This window comes from Ahaetulla prasina, chromosome 5 (assembly GCF_028640845.1).
Source record: "Ahaetulla prasina isolate Xishuangbanna chromosome 5, ASM2864084v1, whole genome shotgun sequence".
Classification (NCBI taxonomy): domain Eukaryota; kingdom Metazoa; phylum Chordata; class Lepidosauria; order Squamata; family Colubridae; genus Ahaetulla; species Ahaetulla prasina.
In genome coordinates this window covers 22,059,972-22,082,562 of record NC_080543.1, presented here as the reverse complement: position 1 = coordinate 22,082,562, position 22,591 = coordinate 22,059,972, and the positions used below count along the sequence as shown (strand labels likewise).

The 22,591-nt window shown below is 35.5% G+C and overlaps 3 protein-coding genes across 13 annotated transcripts in view; 2 read left to right on the top strand and 1 right to left on the bottom strand.

The window, feature by feature from the left end:
* Nucleotides 1-3,533, bottom strand: part of AASDHPPT (aminoadipate-semialdehyde dehydrogenase-phosphopantetheinyl transferase) — a 28,715-nt gene extending 25,182 nt beyond the window's left edge. For both annotated transcript variants that reach the window (XM_058185640.1, XM_058185641.1), the window contains exons 1-2: nt 3,432-3,533; nt 220-426 (exon numbers count right to left, since the gene is read on the bottom strand). In XM_058185640.1, the coding sequence (XP_058041623.1) occupies nt 220-363 (144 nt within the window). In that variant the 5' untranslated portion in view covers nt 364-426; nt 3,432-3,533. The remainder of the gene's footprint in view (nt 1-219; nt 427-3,431) is intronic.
* A 444-nt stretch (nt 3,534-3,977) lies between these two features.
* Nucleotides 3,978-10,460, top strand: KBTBD3 (kelch repeat and BTB domain containing 3). 4 transcript variants are annotated; one of them, XM_058185638.1, is made up of 4 exons: nt 3,978-4,457; nt 5,202-5,256; nt 6,485-6,726; nt 7,183-10,460. In XM_058185638.1, the coding sequence occupies exons 3-4, from the start codon at nt 6,503-6,505 to the stop codon at nt 8,801-8,803; spliced, it is 1,845 nt and encodes a 614-aa protein (XP_058041621.1). In that variant the 5' UTR covers nt 3,978-4,457; nt 5,202-5,256; nt 6,485-6,502; the 3' UTR covers nt 8,804-10,460. The 4 variants fall into 4 exon arrangements, with proteins under 4 accessions (XP_058041621.1, XP_058041622.1, XP_058041619.1 ...); XM_058185639.1 differs by lacking the exon at nt 5,202-5,256; XM_058185636.1 differs by lacking the exon at nt 3,978-4,457 and having other exon boundaries at nt 4,495-5,256.
* A 2,270-nt stretch (nt 10,461-12,730) lies between these two features.
* On the top strand, nt 12,731-22,020 carry MSANTD4 (Myb/SANT DNA binding domain containing 4 with coiled-coils). Of its 7 annotated transcripts, none has more exons than XM_058186383.1 (4): nt 12,731-12,828; nt 13,910-13,960; nt 18,190-18,678; nt 20,570-22,020. In XM_058186383.1, exons 3-4 carry the CDS (start codon nt 18,217-18,219, stop codon nt 21,143-21,145), a joined length of 1,038 nt encoding a protein of 345 aa, XP_058042366.1. In that variant the 5' UTR covers nt 12,731-12,828; nt 13,910-13,960; nt 18,190-18,216; the 3' UTR covers nt 21,146-22,020. The 7 variants fall into 7 exon arrangements, with proteins under 7 accessions (XP_058042366.1, XP_058042367.1, XP_058042370.1 ...); XM_058186384.1 differs by having other exon boundaries at nt 12,787-12,908; XM_058186387.1 differs by having other exon boundaries at nt 12,810-12,828; nt 13,913-13,960.
* Nucleotides 22,021-22,591: the final 571 nt, after the last annotated feature.

Here is a 22,591-nt window from a genome sequence, read left to right as displayed (position 1 = left end):
TGGGAGGCTCCGCCCACCCGCTGGGACATCATTACATCCCGTTTTTGACTCTCTGCACATGCACAGAATAGTGTGCTCCCATTCCCAAGCTGGTAGCGAAGATAAGTGGATTTCACCGCTGCCTGAATGATGTGCATCAAATCACACAGGTTTAAAGCACTTGTCCCTTCTAAAATTTCCAAAGCAAACAGAATGTTTCAAAGGTGAATAAGAGCATACCATAGCAGCTTTGGCATCCCGACCAAAGACGAACTGTTCAATGCGTTTTTTCTCTTCAGGCTGCACAAGGCGCATGGCTAACAACCATTCCTCACAGCAAGGGGCCCAGGCACGGTATGAAAATGCCCAGCGTACACTTTCCATGGCGAGGCGCTCCAAGGACACACCCTAAAAAGTGATGCTGTCAAACATACATATTCCAATTATCTGGAAAAAAAGAAGCAAAGTTGATCAAACTTTTGAAGTTGCTGGCTCTGAAAGACTTAAATTTGGAGGACACAACAATCATTATTTATTCTACCCTTCCTCCTAGGGTTAACACAAATGAAAACCTTTGCTTACAACAATAAATTTACCTACGTATTCACTAGATCACGAAGTATTTTAGAAGTTTAAAGGAAAATAAATCATTACTCGAACTAATTTTAAAGTGTCAGAAGAGTACCACTGCAATAAAAGAGTATATAAGTAGAGTTTGCTTGGGAAAAAAATAAAGAAGAAATCTGAAAAATGGGCAAATCTGAAAGAGGTTCATAAATTTTTTTAAAAAATCATTTTATGTTTATAACTTTGTTTTAAAAGGGAAAATACAAGAGCAAAACTAAGAAAATAAATCAAAAGGAGCTTTCAGAAATAAAGCACTACGCTTTATAATAAAGGACCTACAGTCACTGCTAAAAGCCAAATCTGGCCCTAGGTCAGTTTACCTTCCTCAGTACTTCCATCTGCCTCAGTTTACCTTCCCAATAAGAAATGGAGTCGGAAGATCATTTAAAAGCAGTTTATTAGGGTACCATGATAAAATGGGATCCCTCAATGCACAAAAGAGGCTTGATCCCCATGATTCCCCCCTTTTTATAGTCAACATGACAAAGAAAATACAAGAGGAAAGTTAATTGGACAGGGTAAGAATAACCTCCTCTTTGCATAGGCAGTTAGATGTAGTCAAACATGTTACATATGTCCATCCCATAATATCACACATGTTCATTAAAATGAGGCCTGACGTCAGAGGGGGTATAATTGTAAGGAAAAGGGTTGTCTGGAATTCAGAAAAGAGATCAACCAGACCCCAATTTGTACAACCTTTTTCTTATCTGGAGCTAATGTCCAGCTTGTTTTATCAGTTTAGGAATGTTGAAAGCTAATAAACCTGAACATCATTTTAAAAGAGAGAAAATAAATCACATTAAAATACAAAGTAACCATGTTAGTTAACAAATGACAAAATTCATGTCATTTGCCCCTCACTGTTCATGGTGGAAACACATACATGTTGGTATAAAGCAGAGGTCTCCAAAACTTGCCAATTTTAAGACTTGTACACTTCACATCCCAGTATTCCCCAGCATGGCCGGCTAAGGAATTATTACATACTTATATAATTATAATTATATTATAAATTATAATTATAATAAGTTATTACATACTTATACTTATATATATGCTTATATATTATATAGTTACTTTCATGCTTATGCTTACATATACTGTTGTGACAAAATAAATAAATAAATAAATAAATAAAATAAAATAAAATAAATAAATGAATAAGGAATTCTGGGAGTTGAAATCCACAAGTCACCAAGTATGGCGACCCCTGGTATTAAAAAGCAACCAAGTAAATAATGCTAAGCAGGAAATGTTCCTACAAAGTTGTCCCTCCGAAGACAAGATGTCAGTGCTGATCCGAGTCTTAATGTGATTCTTCTAATTTGTTCCTAGCATCATTTAGAAAAGTAACTTGAGGCATAAATGTATAAAGACAAATTTGCTAAATGTTGGAAGTGTAATCAATCATCTGATTCATATTACCATATGTGGTGGACATGCCAAAAAGCAAAAAAATACCGGACAAAAATACATATGTGGTTGGAAAAAATGATAAAACAACATATAGACTTGAAACCAGAGATATTTTTGTTGGAAATAAAATATGATAAAAAGAAAAATATGATAAAAAGACTACATATTTGATCTTGCATATATTAACCGCAACTAGAATTGTATTTGCACAAAAATGGAAAAATGATGAGATCCCATCTGAGGGGAATGTAATTAAGAAAATTTTGGAATGTGCAGAAATGGATAGACTAACGCTTACTATTAAGAACAAAGAAGAAATTGAATATTGTTTGATATGGGACATATTTTGTCAATGGCTACATAACAGAAACAGAAGTCAGAAAGGAGGAGATATAAAAAGAGGAAATGTTAAAGTGGAGAGCTGTTTAAGACGATGATGTTAAGTATTATTATTATATTACTGTTATTATATTATTAATATTATGGTGATTAATACCACAACCAAGATGTGTAACTTGACTACTTAAATGTAACTGTACTCAGGCCACACACTGTATGATGAAAATTGAATGTTATATAAATAAAACAAATAAAACATGAAAAAAAGGGGGAGGAAATAGAAAAGTGACTTGACCATGTGCTTAATGTGGCAGGCACAAGGACGATTGATTCTGGAAGCGGGAAGGGGGTAACAGGTCTTCCACACCTCAGCGGGTAATCCCAAAGCTGCTTTTTTTTTTTTTATTTTAAGATGCAACTGGACTTTCTGGTTTTTCTTGGAAGACTTTTTTATTTATTTATTTGTCACAACATTATATACAGGAACATATATTGAAAGGACACAATAGAACAGGAACGGTAGGCACTTTTGTGAATTTATCCACACCCCTTTCGTTTCGCTTCTCATCCAAGAAGCTTTCATTTCGCTTCTCATCCAAGAAGCTTCTTCAGCTCTGACTGGATGGTGGGGAATCAGAGTCCTTGAAGCTTCTTGGATGAAAAGAGAAATGTCTTCAAAGAAAAATCAGAAAGTCCAGTTGCCTCTTGGGGGGGAGGGAAGCACCTTTGGGACAACCATGATCTGGATCAGGGGTCTCTCCAACCTTGGCAACTTTAAGCCTGGAGGACTTCGACTCCAAGAATCCCAAAATCCCAGCTGGCTGGGGAATTCTGGGAGTTGAAGTCCTCCAGGCTTAAAGTTGCCAAGGTTAGAGACCCCCTGACCTGGATGACTGAGAATCTCCATAGTCTCAGCGGGAGACTATTCTTCCCAGCCAATCATTAGACTGCTCAGAGTGAGTCAGAGGAGATTCCCCCCAATCACAACTAGGCTTACTTGTAAGACAACGTAATGGGGAGGAGGGCAAAGAACAGAGTAGAAGTATCACGCGCTAAACGCTGCTTACCATTCAGTCTCTGCTTCTCTAAACGATGTTGAACCTGAAGCGGGAGAGGGCGGAAACACAAAGTGAGCCGACCAATCGAGGCATAGCCGCCCAGGAGAAATCTAGCCAATCACCGCTGGCCGAAAGCCCCTGCAGTGTGCGTAGAGCTAGAAATTTAAAGATAACTACTCTAATAGCGGACTTCTGTTCAGCATTTTACCACCGTTCGATATGGAAAGATAACTTTTATCAACAACATACAGAAGGGTTAATGGGGTTCCTAAGGGTAAACTCGCGCTCAACGGCATTGCGCTTATTGCGGATGGGAAGAGGCTGGGTTAAGTGAGTGATTGACATCTGCCCACACGAATCACAACAATAGTTATTTTGACTGACAGGAGGGAAGCCAATGGACGAGCTGCGATGCGTTTTATGCGGCCGATGTAGCAGATATTTCCTACAGCTCCTTTGGAGGGTGCAGGTAGGTAAAAGTGACGCGATACAGCCAGAATAAAAAAAGGGTGGGATGGGAGATGGGCTGAATGATAGTGAATTCATTCTCGCAAAGGATGTCACAGTTGCGGAACTAGTACGAAGCCCCTTCTCTTCCGAAATGGGGTCGATTGAAGAAAAGAACAGCCCTTTTCGGTAAAGCATCACAGGCCATAACGAGCATGCGCGCGTACTTGGGCATGCGCAAAAAGGACTAAGTGGGTACGTCTGGTGGGCGTGGCGCGGAAAGTGGGAGCCGTTTAAAAAAAAAACGCAGCGCGGGCTCCCTGCGTCTCCTTTTCTGAAAACCATGCCAACACTGCATAGGCACACACACACACAGGCGCGCCAATGAAATAGCACTTTGTCATTTGTGTAAAGCTACCCCTATTTCCAGAGAAATTACGCTAGAAAACAATTTAAAAAGCTCAGCAGCACGTCCTTCCCTCCTCCAAAATATGTTGCCTTCCAGAACTGCTGGAATTACAATTTCCAGAATCTCGAGATCGCAAGAGGATCCTTTTTTTGAGTGTTTTAGTCCAGAGGATTCGGAAGGTAGCAGGTTTGGCGGGGGTGGGGGGGGGATGAAATCGCTCTAGAAGTCGAGATAATTTACATCCAAGCTCTGATGAGAGCTGTACTTTTCAGATACAAGGAATACTATTCAGACAGGTGTATATCCATTTCGGTTACAGAAGGGGACTGAAGGGGGCATATTTGAGTCAGAAAAGGACTGCAAACTCAAAAAGATATTATCGGTAACAATTACAATTTCAGTGCAGTGATTGTTACTGAATAAGGTGATTGAGCTCTCCAAGGAAAATACCTGGATAGTATTTTAACAATATTTGGCATTATTGCTAAAACTGTTACATTTGTATTAGGTTTATTGTGATGATTATTTATGTAGGGGAAAAACTTCTCATCCCTGCAAAAGTGTTTGTTAGCCTGAGTCAGGAAATGTGGATATTCAGAGATTTGAAAGTTGTTTATTTTGAACAATTTCTGAAGTGAGACTACTACATTAAATTTTCACTGTATTTCTTTGCTTATGAAAACGAATAACAGAAATCTTTATTTTAATTTTGTGTGTTTGTGTTGTACCCAAGTAATTCTGAAATGCAAACTCTACATTTCTTATGCTTAATGTATTAATCCTAATATGTATTACCATATTTTAAAGTGTCAGCTTTTGTGAATTTATAGTTTAGGATATTAACAGAAATTTGTCACTGGAAATAAGTCATCAATAGGGCTGTTTGTGAAAGAAGCTTTTAGTCCTATGCTCTTTTGTTTTAGCACACAAGAGAGTTCTTTACTGCAATAACTACAGTATGAGTCATCAACACAGAAGGTATAACTTTTATTAATTTAGCTGCATGTCCCAATAAGAAGCCTAGGAAATATTATATCCTGCTAGATTCTGGCACATTTCTGTGGCTTCCATTCCTCACTAATGGCAAGATTTTGCTTGATAAATGAGATTTAAAAACATTTTGCTTTCATTAAATACATTATTTAGATATATTTACTGTGCAAAAAAGGTAAAATCAAAGATCTAGTACAAAGAGAAAAGGTGCAGTGAACAACTGAAATATTCACAAATTATATCTATTACTTACTATTATTTCTATTACTATTACCTGAGAAGGGCTACATCTTTGTCCTATGAATTGGTACAGCTAAGCTAACAAGAATGTAAAGTTAAATATGTGTTCGAACATAGTGTCTTAGTTTTTCATTTAATGATCCAGAATAGACAATGAAAGTTACTGATTTATAATTGCTGCCCTGTTTAAGAGTGACCAGCTATGTACTGTAGTTTAAATGAGAAGCCAAATTTTACTGACATGAGAAGTCAAATGGGAAATCATTTAACATAATCACCAAGTCATAATTCTCCAGATTTCTAACATATGATTTTGTGACCATGTGGCCATTATTTTACTTATGAGCCTACTGGTTTTTTAAATGTTTATATCCTATTCTTTTCTTTTCAGCTTACTGCAAAACTACAGGAACCAGTGCAATTCCATTTTTCTGTTTCTTGTTTTTTCTATCTAGTTTCTACTCATTTTCTATTCTAGTTAAAATCAGATAATAGAGATGATTTTCAGAATATTTAGCTATTTGCAGAGAAACAAAATTGTATTACAGTAGCCCCACTGAATTGACTGGAATTTATTTCTTAATAGCAGTAAATAGGATTGTGTTGCTAGTTAATTGACCTTCCAGCAACATGCTTCTTGGCTGAAAGGTGTAAATCATAAAGCATTGAAGATATTTCAGTATCAGTGAGGTACAATGTAATTCATTGCATTCAGAGCATTCTAATTTCAGCACTGAACCTCTTCTCTGCCTATGTTATTTTATCCCTGGATTAGAAATATAGACAAAGCCTAGGTACCAGAGAAATTAGAATTTCCATATTTTAATTTAGATTATTTAAAATATGAATATACTACTGTAATTCATATAGAGGACTGTCCTCAATACATCAGGACCATGAAGTAGTATTTTTTCTCAGTGATTTGTTATGAAAATAGTTATGTTTCTAATGTGTATATTATGTCTATCAATAGTAAAAGATCACAGAAGCCATGGACAACCAGTATAATCCGAATCGCACCCAAACTTGCAATGGAATTTCAACTCATGACAAGAAAATCAGTTCTTTGGTGGCTGAAGATCATGGTCAGAGAATCTTAACCATACTGCAAAGCTTCAGAGCTCAAAACATATTTTTTGACTTTAAAATAATTGTAAAAGATGAAGCAATTCCCTGCCATCGTTGTGTACTAGCAGCATGTAGTGACTTTTTCAGGTAAATGTATTTCTAAGTTGGCTCTTTTGCTACTGTATGTTGTTAAAGTTGACTAAAAATCATAGAGTTGGCCCATGCAATTCAAATTGTAGAATTCTTTGATACTGACTTACACAAATTACATAAAGTTGCATAGTTATATAAAAATCAATAATTCAGTCAGTTACTTGAAAAATTGCAGGGATTTTAAAAGTAACTGTTCATTTTCTGCAATCATATTCCAGGCCATTTAGAAGCCCTATTGAATTCAAAGGTTCCTCCCATATATGCCTGTAGAGGATTATGCTTTTGTTGTTAAGATAACATGATGCTTATACTACATAAAATCAGCAAGTATGTATTACTGAGAATGGTACTGATTATGTCATTTGAGTTCTGAGATTTTTTTTCTGATTGAATTGTATGGATATTGGTGATGATGACACAACATGTTAATTATCTATATTTTAATTACAGGGCCATGTTTGAAGTTAACATGAAAGAAAGAGATGGTGGGAGTGTTACGATAAGTAATTTAACACCCAAGGCAGTGAAGGCTTTTCTAGATTATGCTTATACTGGAAAAACTGAGATAACAAATGATAATGTGGAAATGTTCTTTCAGCTGTCCTCCTTTCTTCAAGTTTCATTTCTTTCAAAAGCTTGCAGTGACTTTCTAATTAAGAATATCGATCTTGTTAACTGTTTGCAACTCTTGTCCATTTCTGAAAGTTATGGCTCCACCAAGCTGTTTGAGCATACGCTCGAGTATGCCCAGCTCCATTTTTCCTTGCTTCTCCAATCAAATGATTTCTTGGAAATGAATTTTGAGATACTGCAAAAATGCCTAGAAGCTGATGAGTTGAATGTACCAGATGAAGAATTTGTGTTGAAAGCTGTCTTTTGGTGGATGAAACATGACTTAGAAACAAGGCATAAATATCTTCCTCATTTGATGAAGAACATCAGGTTACATCAGTTACCTGAAAAGACATTGCAGGATATTTTGCACTCTGAGGAACAGTTACTTAAAACCACGAATTGCTTAGTAGTAATCAAGGAAGCAATTCAAAATGTACAGAATTTCAGTGGGCTTTTCCCAGATCCCCGCCCATCAACAACCGAAAAATACATATTGGTTCATAAAACTGAAGAAAATAAAGTTAATCAACATACATTTTGCTATAATATTAAAACTGATCAGTGGAAAGAACTGATAAAAATAAATATATTTGATCTACCTGGATCAAGTTTATCTAGTTATGGTGAAAAAATATTCATAACTGGTGGGTGTAAAGGTAACTGTTTCCGGACTATTAGACTTCATATTGCTGAAACGTTTCATGATGCCACAGATCAAACTTGGTGTTACTGCCCAGCAAATGATAGCTTCTCACTAGTATCTGCCATGAAGAAGCCAAGGACAATGCATACGTCTGTGGTGATTCTAAATTGTTTGTATGTAATAGGAGGCAAGACAAGGGCATCTCAGGATATCAAAAGCCTTTTGGATGTTGAGGCATATAATCCCCTGACTAGAGAATGGAAATCTGTAAGTCCATTACCAAGGGGAATCTACTATCCAGAAGCAAGTGCCTGTCACAGTGTAATATATGCGCTTGGTTCTGAAATTGAAATTACAGATGCCTTTAATCCATCTCTTGATTGCTTCTTTAAATATAATGCTGTAACAGATCAATGGTCTGAGTTGGTAGCAGAATTTGGGCAATTCTTTCATGCAACCTTAATCAAAGCTATTCCAGTGAACTGCACTTTATATATTTGTGATCTATCCACTTACAAAGTTTATAGCTTTTGTCCGGAAACCTGTGTCTGGAAAGGAGAAGGCTCTTTTGAGTGTGCTGGTTTTAATGCAGGGGCAGTTGGAATAGAAGATAAAATATACATTCTGGGTGGAGATTATGCTCCTGATGAAATAACTGATGAAGTACAGGTCTACCATAGCAGTAGATCTGAATGGGAAGAAGTTGCTCCTATGCCAAAGGCCCTTACTGAGTTTCATTGTCAGGTGATTCAGTTTAATAAATTCAGGGATCCGTGGTTGCAAAAGCAATGTGATACAAACGATTACACATAAATAACTGATTTCTCATATGTATTTGCTCCTTATTTATTTATTCGTTTATTTTGCCGCCCATCTTAGCCACTGTGATTTTAAGGTAACCAAATATTAGGTGTCAATCTACCAAACCATATTTCCTCTTCATTTTCATAGAATGGAGATTGGTAATTGCTCTGTAGTTAATGTGTTAAGACACATCTTTTGAGTTTGGATGGCCTGTGTTTAATAGTAATTTATTAATAAATTATTAAATTATTGAATTAATATGCCAACTGACTTCCAATCATTTCCTCCTTTAGATAAGCTCTGCCTAATAGCTGGCTACTTTTGATATTGAGAGCAGTTTCTAAAATAATTCGGGGGACGGGCAAGAACTGATTTAAAAATTACACTAGATAACTTGTAATTATCCCCCAACTTCTATACATTTATTTAAAATGGTATCCATAAGCTGAATACATTTTAGATTACTAATTTCAGGAATAAAAAAATCAATATGGTTTAAATGTGCACACATGTGTATTTGTCTGTTAATGATTCATACTTTTAATAGTGGGAGAAAATCATTACAACCTATAACATAAAAATTCAAGAGTTCTGTTCCATACATCACATAATTGGCTGTTTGCTGTTATGCTTACTTTTCCTTTCTTTGCGGCTATAAAACTGCATCTTTTTTTCAAATAAAGTCATAATTATTAATATATTTCATAACCTGTTTTTTTATACTTTATGTTTACATTAATAACTTCTGCAGCAATTTCCTATTGAGACAACAGTCATAATTTCAAAACCCATCCCAGAGTTTATTCCTAAAATCCCAGAGTTTATTCCTAAATGAATATGCACTTGAAGGATTTTTCATCTTAAATCTAAAGTAGAAAATTCAGTTGTATTGGTGCAATAGAAACACTGATTTATTACAAGTTCTTATATAACACTAAATTGCTTTTTCAATATAATCAAGACAGGAATATTTCATAATAATTGCAATTACTAAATTTAAACATATTTTCTCTTTCATTGCTATTAAATATATTAAAGCTTCCCTAAATCATTGCCATTTATTTCAAATGTATTAGTATAAATTACAGTTCAATTTCTTTGGGAAAAGTGATTGAATTATTGAAATTTATTTTTATCCTAAACACTGGGCTATTCTTCCTTAAATTATATAGTCATTATAACATGGACCATGGATTGTCGATTCTCCATCTGCCCATGTACCATTCATTCCATGTGCTGAAAATAAGTAGGATTATACCAAAGATTGTATAAAGAAGAAATATAATTTGTTCTTGGAGTCTTTATTCTTAAATATGATCTTGAATTTCAAGTGCTGCTGACTACAGTTGGACATATTCCTGAGAAAACATCTTTCAAGGAATCAAACACAACAAAATAATTTAGGAATCAAGATAGAATGTAATAATAAGGAGTGTTACATTAAATAGCTCCCAAGAATTTAGACTTGTTACATAGGTTATTTGCTTTTTTCCCATGACATCAAAAAAGACTTTGGAAAAATTTACCAGTTTTAAAGTAGTAGTTAAATAGTGGTGGAGTTATAGCTCAAAAAGAGAAAAACAAGGTCACATATTATGCACAGGTAATTGGTCTTGATGGCTACAGTATATGTTAATGAATTGCATGTGAATAAATAACTTATTTGCACTAAGAATATATAACCATATTTCAATTATACAATTATTGTATGATCAATAAAGATACAGCATGATATAATGAACATTAGTGTAATGTATATAGCTTCTTGAGTTACCTACTACCATAATCAATCAGTATTCAAATGTAACATTCAAATGTAATTATTTTACATATTAACTGTACCAGAAGCCGCCCCCAATGTTTTGGGCACCAGGGACCTGTTCCGTGGAGATAAGTTTTTCTACAGACCGACTGTGTGTGTGTGTGTGTGTGTGAGAGAGAGAGAGAGAGAGAGAGTCTGCATGCTGCCTGCATCCTACAAATGGAGTTTCTGGCATGCCACAGACTGGTGCCAGTCTGGGGCTTTGAGACCCCTGCTTTATACTGCTGCAGCAAATATAACCAGAAAGTAAAACAAATGTTGAACCAAAGCCTGTTTTGTAACTAGTATCTGAGCAAATAACATCCTAACAAAGCAAAATTACAACATGGATTTTACTATTTTAAAAATCCTGAATAACTGATATTTAAAAAGCAAATATCTATTTTTAAATGTGACAGCAATTTTTTGTACAGAAAAATGGTTAATAGTCTCCACTGAAGTACCCTTACAAATGTACTGTAGTTTAATGATTTACAAAAAGATAGTTCTAGCTTACAGTTAAATGATAAATCAGAATTCGCTGATGGGATCTTGATCTAAAGTTAATTTACTTCTGTGGTGAGTACTAAATACAAGAGATTAACAATGGGAAAACAACCAAATTTTGAGATGTTAATTTTTGAGGCAATAATGAATACATTGGAAAGATACATTTCAAAACTCCTGTGTAAATTGTGTGAAAAAAAAATTCAGTATAATTTTGAAAAATAAGATATGTTTATGTCACAAATTTTGACATTGCATTGTGTACCTTTTTTAAAACAACTCAAACAACATAATTGACATTTTTGCTCAGTATGTTGGGGTTTTGTGAGATTTAACATTTATCTAGATATTAGTGATTAATGGAGTATTGGAATGCTCATTTCCATAATAAAAGCACTATTTGATCCAATATGTTGTACTAAGTTGACACTTGTGAGATGAGAAATTATATCCATATACCTTGCATTATCATTGTGAAGTACATTGCACAAGTGGTCCTCACTTAACAACCACCACTCGGGCTGTCAACTCCCATCACTAAGAAACGCAAACGGTGATCAAGCTGACTTGGATGCTGCAACTGTCATAAGTGTGAGGAAGTTGCCAAGCTCCAAATCACGATCAGCATTGGGGATGCTACACTGGCCCAGAATATCAAGGGCTGGTTGTAAATTACCATTTGTTCACTGCTGCCATGGAAGTGGAATCACAAGTCAGCAAATGAGCTGGGTTAACTTGAAGCATGGTGCACCAAGTCCCAAAAGTGCTTTTTCAAGAGGCAACTGGACTTTCTGTTCTTTTTTTTGTTTGTTTACATTTATATCCCGCCCTTCTCCGAAGACTCAGGGCGGCTTACAGTGTATAAGGCAATAGTCTCATTCTATTTGTATATTTTTTACAAAGTCAACTTATTGCCCCCCCAACAATCTGGGTCCTCATTTTACCTACCTTATAAAGGATGGAAGGCTGAGTCAACCTTGGGCCGGGCTTGAACCTGCAGTAATTGCAGGCTCTGTGTTCTAATAACAGGCTTCTTAACGGCCTGAGCTATCCCAGCCCTTCTTTGAAGACGTTTCGCTTCACATCCAAGAAGCTTCTTCAGCTCCATTCCCCACCATCCAGTCAGAGCTTGGATGAGAAGCGAAACGTCTTCAAAGAAAAACAAAGTCCAGTTGCCTCTTGAAAAAACACCTTCGGGACAACCATGACCTGGATGACTGAAAATCACAGACATTTAGTGCACCAAATAGTTGGTATTTTGACTCATAAAAGGTTCTAAACCACATTGTTTGTTTGGGCTTAGTTCCTGGGGTTTGTGAACCACAGTTTAGAGGTAGTCTGCATGAATTCAACGTGCGAGTATGCGAACAAGCAGCTTCCTCAGGGAACATCTCTAAAACTTCCACAACAAAAAGGCGAGTCAACACCGCCAACAAACCGCAAACGACGACCGGCTTGTCTTTTTTTTTTCCCCTCTCGAGCCAATGAGAGCGGCCTCTCTAGATGACACGCAGCTCACACGCCCAATAAGCCAGGCGCCTGGATGGAGAGGCGTAAGACGGGGTGGGGACAGTGAAAAAAAGAGGCGGAGGAAAACGCCGAGCAAAGTTGCGTGTGTTTTGAGGGAGAAAAGAGGCGGGCCGGAGGGAGGCGGTTGGGGCTTGCAAGGGAGCGCGCGAGCTGACGAGCCGGGCGGCTCGGCCCAATCGGCGGGCCGCTCGGACCGGTGAGTGACGGGCGAGCTCGTCAGCGGCAAGGGGGGTGGGTCAAAAGGCCGGCGTTCGAAGGGGGAGCGTTTGCGCGCAGGTGAGGAGCTTTTGCGCTACTGAGGGAGGGTAGAAAGGAAAGGAAGGGGAGGAGCCGCGTCGGCCTGTGGGGAGCGGGGTAGCTGTTGGCTTGGTGTTGTTGAAGTGGCGCCTTCCTTACCCCCCCCCCCCCCGTGTTTGCTTTGCTCGCCGCTGTTTTTTTTCCCCAGTGGGCTCCCTTTTCCCGTCCGACCCCCGACATTCCCGTTAGGGAGCCGCTCATTACCGTCCGCCGCATGGAGGTCGGTCGGTGCGAGCCCCCTTCCCCGATCACCGCCGGGCAGGATAAGGCTCCCTTCCCTCCCATTCTGAAGCGCTTCCACCCGCTCTACTTCAAGAGGGAGGGTGGACGCCTTCGCCCCCCCCCTCTGCCATTCCCTCAGACTTGTGCTTAAAGGCGGGAAGAAACGCACAAATTCTGAGGCGGTAGACTGGACTGTGCCATTTAAGGTGGGGGATGCTGCACAAATGTATTTCTGACTAGGTTTATTCTGCTCTATTAAGTCCTGATAAAAACAGAGTGGCCAAGAGCTATTAGGATAGAACCAGTGTTGCCTCTTAAGAAAGAACTAAGGTGTTTTGCTTGCTATTAAGGTAGCAAACGGGCCCGACCAGAAGCTGCTCGGATCTTTTTGATCTTCCTAAACCATGGCTTGTGAAAAGCTGCCCCGCATTACCGTCAGTTTTAAATGATGGCTTGCGAGTTTTGAAGGCTTCCTTCACCAAGCCAGAATTAAATAGCAGACCAACCTACTGCTGTATGCACTCAATCTTTGGGTTTGGTGGCTTCACTTCTTAATCCCTGTGTCTTGGATAGTAAGCCTAGAAGGTCTTGCTGGATCCAGTTGTTTGGAATGTGCTTGAACATGACTTGGCATTTTATGATTTCAGTGCTGGTCTAAATGGCCAGTTGAGTATATATGAGTCATTTGAACAAGACAATTTATCTTAAACATCATTTACTGTTCTCTTCATTTCCTACCTTTTTTTTTTTTTGCACAGCAGTGTGATGCTATGGTCTTTGCAGTTATAAGGAATAACGCCTGCAAAAAGGTAAAACTACACTACCACCCTCCATTCCAAACAATAAATCTATTTAAGATTTTAATGTAGGTTTTGATTTCTTGAGCATTCACAAATAGCCTAAAACCCTTCCAATCTAGGTTCGTCTTCTAGGCATCTAGATCAAGGCAATCTGAGATTGAATACAAGATTGATCTAGAAAATATTTTCCCCAAAAGATAAGTTTCTAGAGAGATTTATAGTTTTTATTTAGCTTTGTTTAAATAACTGTATTGAAGACAGAAGAAAAATTGTTAGCATTTTAGTAGCGCTCGAGAGCATTAATAAATTTAAATAACCTGGATTGGACTTTACAATAGGAGAAAAATAGAAAACAATGGTAGATAATATTCATTAATGTAAAAATGTGTTCTGGAAAAGGAAAAGAATATTAAATTCAAAGTTAGCTGTTGCTGTGCAAGAAATTATGTAGATAGTGAAGATGTGGCTAGCTATTAATCACTGATTTATAGCTAATTTTGATAATTTTATATCAAAATAATTTTTTAAAGATTAGCTGTAGCAACAGTTTTTCTTCATTTTGATAATGGGGATAATGATATGTCAAAAATAGCAATCCACAAATATTTTGCAATAATAGGATGAAGCCAAAGTATATAGAGTTCATTTTCATCTTGATTGGATACCTAAAAATCTATCAACTAATGCAAAGTGTAAACTATACATTTAGAATTAAAAGATGATGAGTTTAGGAATTTTTATATAGACCAAAACTAAAAATCTATAATTTTTTTACATTAAAATCTGTTCTTCAGTTCTGATCTTTTTCATGTTGAGTTAGATATTTTTGGTTAAAGAAGAAAATTGGTGACTGCTTTCCACAGACCATCCCGAGTTCTAGAAGCAAATCCAGTTCTACTTTTTATCTACTCTTAAGTGAAAAACAACACAATCATTAAAAAAGGCAATTAAAATTAAAGTAATTTATTATTTGTTTATATCCCACCTTATTTTTTTACAAAAAACTCATACCTTCCTCCTATTTGCCCACAATAACAAGCCTGTGAGATGAGTTGCACTGAGAGTGATTGGGCCAAAGTCACCCAGCTAGCTTTCATGGCTAAGGTGAAAGTAAAACTCATAGTTTGCCACATTGTAGTTTGTGCATTAACCAGCAGACAAACAAGTAAAATAAAACAACTAGTATTTCAAAGGGGATCTGATGAAATTTAGGTATTGTGTCACACATTCATAGGAAGTCTTTACACAGAATCCTAAGTCTTTAAGTTGCTTTTCTGATCTTTTTTTCAGTGTTCTGAGGTGATGGTAAATGACAGGACACTAGTGAAATGAGGAGCGACATCTTTGCAAACAGGGCTGAATTTTTCCTTTGGTCTCTGTTCCTTCTTTTTAAAACTGGTCTGATTTCATTTAATACCATTATTGGACTGGATGAAGAAAGGCTTGCCAATATCATCCCAGATACAGTTGTGGGATGAAAAGTAGAAGAACTAATTAAAAGTGAATTGCCTAGAGCAAGCTTTCGTTTGTTTTGTTTTTTCGTACTAATTTTGAGGCAATAGAAAAGGCTTCATTTTTGTTGGCTGTGAATCAGGTATTGTGTTATAGAATAGAACTCAGTAGATTTTAAAGTTTAGTTAATATTTGGTATTTAATAAACCAAGTATTTTTCCAAAAGGAAATAATTAACTATTTGTTCTATAAAATATAGTACAGAAAGTCTTGTTACCTTGCTGTACTTTATACATTCTTGGCTTAGGAAAAGAAATAAGTTCAGTCTCATGTAGAAAAAATTGAAATTTAATTTTTCAGTTTTTAACCATAAGGCCATAATATAATTAATATAATAATGCTGTCAGAATAGTGTTTCCATAAGCCCTGTTGACATAAATATCTTGTTTGCTTTGATTTTTGCGATCAGTATTGTATGATGAAAAGCAAAACAAAAAATTAAGTTTTACAGAAAGTTTCTCAAACATTTCAATAGATGTGAAAATATTTTTATTTTCATATTTAAAAATAGTAACTTTTATAAATTTTTATATAAAAACCATCAGGTTGGAAAGTAAGATGAGAAAATGGCTGTATGTCTAGTTCTCTCCTTTTCCTTCAAGAGCTTCCAGAATGGGATTTTAACCAATCTATTTTAGATACATATTTTAGATCAGTCTATTGTCACATATGCTATTTCAAAGTGGAATGAAAGAACTTTAAAAAATAACTTCAGAATCAGGCCAACAACCTAGTCTGGTATAGATTGTTTTAGGTTTAAGAACTGCAAGTGGTTCTTTTTTCTTTTAGTTTCTTTGATCACTCTGATCAGACTTTGGCAGAGGCTAAAAATTGACAAGATAGTTTTCTTCCATTTTAGATAAAAGTACTTTAGCTAATTTAGAAGAAAAGAGAAATCCCATGTGTATAATACGGCTTGTTCCCTTTGTGTTAATTCATCCTCCACCCAATGAAACATTTGGGGAATCAAAAAGTTTCTGAGTAGTGATCCTTTCCTTAGTAATGTTCAATATAATGCTTCTCAGAAGCCCAGAATGAAAGCAGTTGTTTTCTTTCCATTATCCATATTATATATTAAAAATATTCATAGTTCATTTTTTCAAACAATCTAAATCAAAGGGCATAGCAGCATAATTATATGTAAGAAAATAATGCAGGTTGTAAACTGTGATTTACATATGTCTTTTAAAAAAACACCATTCTAGTTTGCATAGTTAGAAGTAGTGCCCATTTGTGCCTATTTTTTTTCTGCTTTGCTTTACACATTTGTGAAATATGTGTAAGTTGTTCTTATACCACCCAATCTATTACTATATTTTTGTTCTTTTGCTAAGAAAATTGAAATTTCCAAACCTCAGTTATATTTAAAATGTGCAGTCTTAGTTGTTAAAAATGAAGCTGTTAACAGAAGAACTTACAGTGTCAAGACTAGAGATAATATGCTAACATAAAACAAGTGCTTGTCAAAGCTATTGAAAGAGCAGCTAAATATCTACTATCTTGGAATGATAAGGAAAAAGTGTAGTGTTTAAACCCCAGAGCACAGTTCTATAAATAGGTTATGTTTTCTGCATGCTGAGAGCATATGGCTTCATTTTTGGTTTACAATAAAGAGACTATTCTACCCAAGCTGTGTCTGAGAGTCTTCTGCCAAATAAACTGATTTCTAAATAAGGTGGTTAAATGTCAGAGAGAGTTGAAATGTTTTGCCAAGTGTGGTGTAAAACTTGAAAATTAGTCTTTCAGGCCCATTTATTGTAGTCCTAAGGTTATGATGCTGAAATTTATCAGAACTAAATAATGAAACCCAGTGAAGCTTTTCTATATCTTTTGTAAGAAAAAATCAAGATCGTTTATTCAGCCTTGGATAATCTGTATTCTTATATATTGGAAAACATCCTCAAATCCAAAGTAGGACCAACAGCACTTTTAGTGGCCCAGAAGATTAAATAAATTTGTCTGGATTGAAAAGGTTGATTGCCCCTGATTTTAAAAAGTAGTTTCTTTTCAGAACAGAAAAATACTATTGTTACTTCAAAAGTATAATTGGACTTATTTGCCAATTGAAGTTTTCCTGACATGGATTTGATTTCTTATGATTATAATATTCTATCCTGAAAAGCTAAATTATTGAAGTCATATTAACATATACAGTAAGCAATATCTGTTCCAATAAATTTGCCTTCATAAATTAATGAACAAATTCTGTTTAAAATCAGGTAGTCAGATCATTTCCAGAATTTTGTGAATTCAGTTTTATTAGAGCTGTTCTGGAGATAGCAATATGTTGTTTGGTTATTAAAAATTGTCAGTATTAAAGTACAAAATTAGAATTTTCAATTCTTAATTACGTTTGCCAATAAAGTTTTAAGGAAGCATCTGATATTGCATAAAATATTTTTGTTCTAAAGTTTGCTAACAAATGCTTGAAAACAAGCATAAAACTTTTAAAAATGTTTTTGTTTTGGTATGCCACATAAAATTAATTATCTGCATCATTTTTCCAATAAATTAAGGCTCTCTTCATAACAATTATTTAATGGTTCTCATTTTTAATCTAAGTTCTTTTGATTAAATATAGTACCTATGTACTTGAACATTTAAATTGATTCCTGCTACTCATATTTAAAGAGAGAAATCTAAAAGTTGAAAGAAAAACTTGTTACTACGGTATGCTTAAGCAAATAGAATTCCAGGATGTTTAAGTATTAATCCCTTTATTGCAGAAAGAAGTATATTGAACGCTGGAAAAGATGAAACAACTGAAAAGGAAAAGAAAAAGCAATTTCAGTGTTCAGGAGACCCAAACTTTACTTAAAGAAATCCGAAAAAGAAGAGAAGTGCTTTTTTCCAAACAGCTAAATACAACTATTAACGAGATGAAGCGGAAGGCTTGGGAAGAAATTGCAGAATGTGTGAATGCTGTAGGTGAAGGAGAACAAAGGACTGGGACAGAAGTCAAAAGGCGATACCTTGACTGGAGGGCCCTTATGAAACGAAAGCGACTGAATACTAACATAAAGTTGGTTGGAGCTGGCTTTCATCTCCCATCATCTGATCTGGATGATTCTCTCAATGAAGATATTGATGAGAAAATAGGTTTTCCAAATGAATCTAATTTTGAATGGCAAAATATCACAGACTTTAGAGAAGCAGGTGGATCGTTAACCGAAGTGAAAGTAGAAGAAGAGGAGGAAGATCCACAAAGTTTTGAAGTTGGTAATTTTTCTATAGTACATCTCAGAAACCTGGTATTTTAACAAGGATGTATAGACTTTTTATATGCCCCATAAGTACAGTTTACCTGAGGTTTGTTTAATGTGAAAGCTATATTAATCTGTTTGTGTACAAAGTTTTACAGAACATATAAAAAGATATTAATATACAGTTATGGACCTTTTATATTCACAAACTCATCAAATCCTTAGCCCATGAACATTTGGCTCAAAGCAAAATAAAACATCTGGGGTGCATTTTTTAACTAAAAAAAACTACTGTAGGTCCAATTACGTATAATCTTATTTAACCATAAGCCTCCCTAATTCTAAATTTTTAATGCAAACAGCTGCCCCTCCTAATCAGTCAATAGGAAAGAATATGCTGTTGTCCGAACAAGAGCTATTTTGGTCTAGTGACAAGACACCAAGCTAAAAACCAGGAGACTGAGTTCTAGTCCCACTTTAGGCTTGAAAGCTGGCTGGATGATTGGATCTATCACACTAATCCAAGATGTCTGGCTTGGCTAAGAAATCAGTTGGTTAATTCCTGTCATAACCAATGGATCACTCAGTTGATATGGGAAAGAAGAGAAGCAGATCCTGTCCTAAAGCAATTAGGAAGAAAAATGCTATTATCCAAGCAAAAGTATATGTCTTCCATATGTATTTTTACCTTTTTTAAATTGCTAGTTTTACATAATAGATAGCAAATACTCTTGCAAACGGAGTTGAAAAATGGAGGATGTCCTCTGATTATACACACATAAAACATGTGAACTATCTTAAACTTTTATTAGTACTGGAATTCTTCACTAAATCAAATCTTTGTATCTATTATTATAACATATTTGGAGGAAGAAGCCAAATTAACCTAAAATTATCTTAATCCTCTCTGCCCCTAAATTCATTAGAGTATTTTTATTGTAAAATGCCAAGCTGGCAATTTTCTAGATATTTCTTCTGTGAATCAATTAGCTGCTTTATTTCCAGGAGAGCTATCATGATCTAGAACGTGGATTCATTGGATGTCCGTGTTTTCTGAAAACTTAGCATGTTTTCTTTGTTATTACAACTTTTTCTAGTGTGATTTTTTTAAACATTATTATTTCAGTGTGTGGTGCAGTGTGTGCTCATAACATTAATGGGGAATCTGTTAGTGGTATAGATTGCCAATTTCACAGATACTTTGAATCTTCGTTGCCTCACAAGCTGCTTGAATTTTATCCCTTTGATTTGTTTGGTCTCTATTAAAACTTTTGGTATTAATTGGGGAGTGATTAGGTCCTCAGTACATATCTGTTTCAGCATGTGTTTTATAATGTTCATTATGTGAACGATCTGTATAAACAACTATGAAATCTCTTAAATAGAGAATTTTCTTATTACCCAGCAGCTATTACTGATTCACTTGACTCTTTTTATAAAAAGTCCTTTCTGTTTTGAAAATGTCTTAAAGTTGCCTAACTAATGTAGACATATCTAGGATTGAACTATCAGAATGTATTTACCTTATTTTTAATTGGACATTTCATTCATCAAATTTTATTTTTTGATGTAGTGTTCTGACGGTTTTTTTTTTCCTGTGGCTTGATCTCTGCTAAATAAATGACTACAGTGTGTGTACAGTGATGTGATGTTAACAGAGGAGACAGAGCTGAACAGGTTATGTACTTTTGTTTACAAGGTGTTTCGAAATACAGGTAGTTAATACTTTTAGAGCAACATCTTTTGATGCCCACTTTCTGCTCTTGATTATATCAATACTTCTTCCATGTTAACATAGAAAATATTTGTGGCTGTAAGTGGGGAATTGTAGATCTACTTTATTTAGCGTGATAGAAATATCTATTTAGCTTTACACATTAAAATTTCTAATTAATTTCCTTAGTTTCCTATTGAGGAAGAAGAGGAGATTTTGTCCTCAGTTTTGCCAGATTCCAAAAAGGAAAGTGACCTTCCCGATTTCACCCATATTGAAGAATTTGGAAATCTAAGTTCTGCTCAAGCTAGGCTAGCTTATGAAGATTCCCACTTGCTGATTAGCTTGGAGAAGCAGAAACTAGAGCTGGAAAAACAACGCCTGGATATTGAAGCAGAACGATTGCAAGTTGAGAAGGAGCGTCTGCAGATTGAAAAAGAGCGGTTGAGGCACATTGACCTGGAACATGAGAGGCTTCAGCTGGAAAAAGAGCGGTTACAAATTGAGCGGGAAAAACTGAGGCTTGAAGCTCAGCATGGTGAAAAACCTACCTTGGAGAATGATCCAAACCAGGCAGAAAAGCCTGTCCTACAACCTTTGGATTTAGAAACAGAAAAACTGAAAATTGAGAAAGAGCGTTTGCAGCTTGAGAAGGAAAGGCTGCAATTCCTGAAGTTTGAATCAGAAAAGCTGCAGATTGAAAAAGAACGCTTGCAAGTGGAGAAAGAGCGGCTTCGAATTCAGAGAGAAGGGCATTTGCAGTGAACCTGGAGGAAATCATTACCAATGTTGTGTTTTGTTGTTTGTACTTTTAAAAAAATCAGAATTGTATTTTGGTTTCATTAAAAGTGTTGGATAGTCTGGTCTTCAAAGCATTTCACTACCAATGTTATCACTTTGCTACTGTGGTAATTACACTTTGAGAATACTTTTGTTTTGGCCATAATTGAGCATTAATGTATTCATTATTTTTTTTAAAAAAAAAGCTGGGAATTGGTGCTCAGTAAGTTGTTGTGCCTGTATAAATAGAATCTATTTGTGAAATTACATTTTGGTGAAACAGAAGAAGTGTGAATATCCTCTTGTATTCTCTGTTGTGAAACTTTACATCCACATTAAGAATCAAGGCTTGGCTGTGTCTTGTCATTTTGAGAGGGTTATTCTAAATCCATAGGAACCTTTAATGTAAATTTATGTCTGAGCTGAAGAAGTGAGTTTGAAATAGGCCTTGCACAATAAAGTTAACCTCAAAAGTTATGCCTTTAATGTAAGGCATGTTCTTAAGAGAAATTAAGGCCAGAGATTAAAGCTCTTAATGTTTTTGTTCTCCGTATATTTGTAAAGAAAAAAAGTTTCAAGTGTATTATAAGAGATTTCACTTTTATGTCTAAGCTTGACCAAACCTACAGCTTCGGTATATACTTTTGGAAGCTAGTTTGATATTCAAGTATTTGAGTTGGAATATATTTCTTGGGATTTACATAGATTATTTGGATTTATCAGTTTACTTACATCCCTATGTAATTATTTTTATTTTGCAAATAAAGTGTTATTTTATTATTGAAAGAAGTGTGATTTCATATTGTGAAATAAAACAGTTTGATGTAGATTAATTTATTCCCTGTAAACTATTTTTAAAAAAAATAAAGAATGAACACTCTGAATCTTAATTGCACAAAAAATAATCTGCCTGGTTTTAGTAATATCGGCCTGTAAACAATACATGGTCTTGCAATGGAGAATGCACAGTATAGATAGCCTACTTCACTCTAAATTCAAAATTCAAGTGAGAGTCACATGATCCTAGAATTTTGTTGGGAGAAAGACTAGAATTCCAAATATTTATGCTTGTGTGAGTTAAGAATCCAGCATAACATAGATTCATCAGCCATTGATTTCACTGTATATAAATAGTGTGCACTCTGAGAACAATGAAATATAGATAATATTCCTTCCTGCAATGTGTTTACCATTATTTTTTCCCCAGATTCTTTTCAGGAGCTCAATTTCTCACAATAAAAACCTGCAAAACAAAACTGTTCTGTATAAAGAGATGCAACTTACTTTTGTTTCAGCAACTGAATTATAATACAGGCGAATGAGGGGATTGGGCATGAGAGAATTTGTAGTGTTGAAAATACAATCAAATTGACCTTACCTAATTTACACAGTATTTATTACAAATACTGCTATGTTGCCACAGAGAAAACA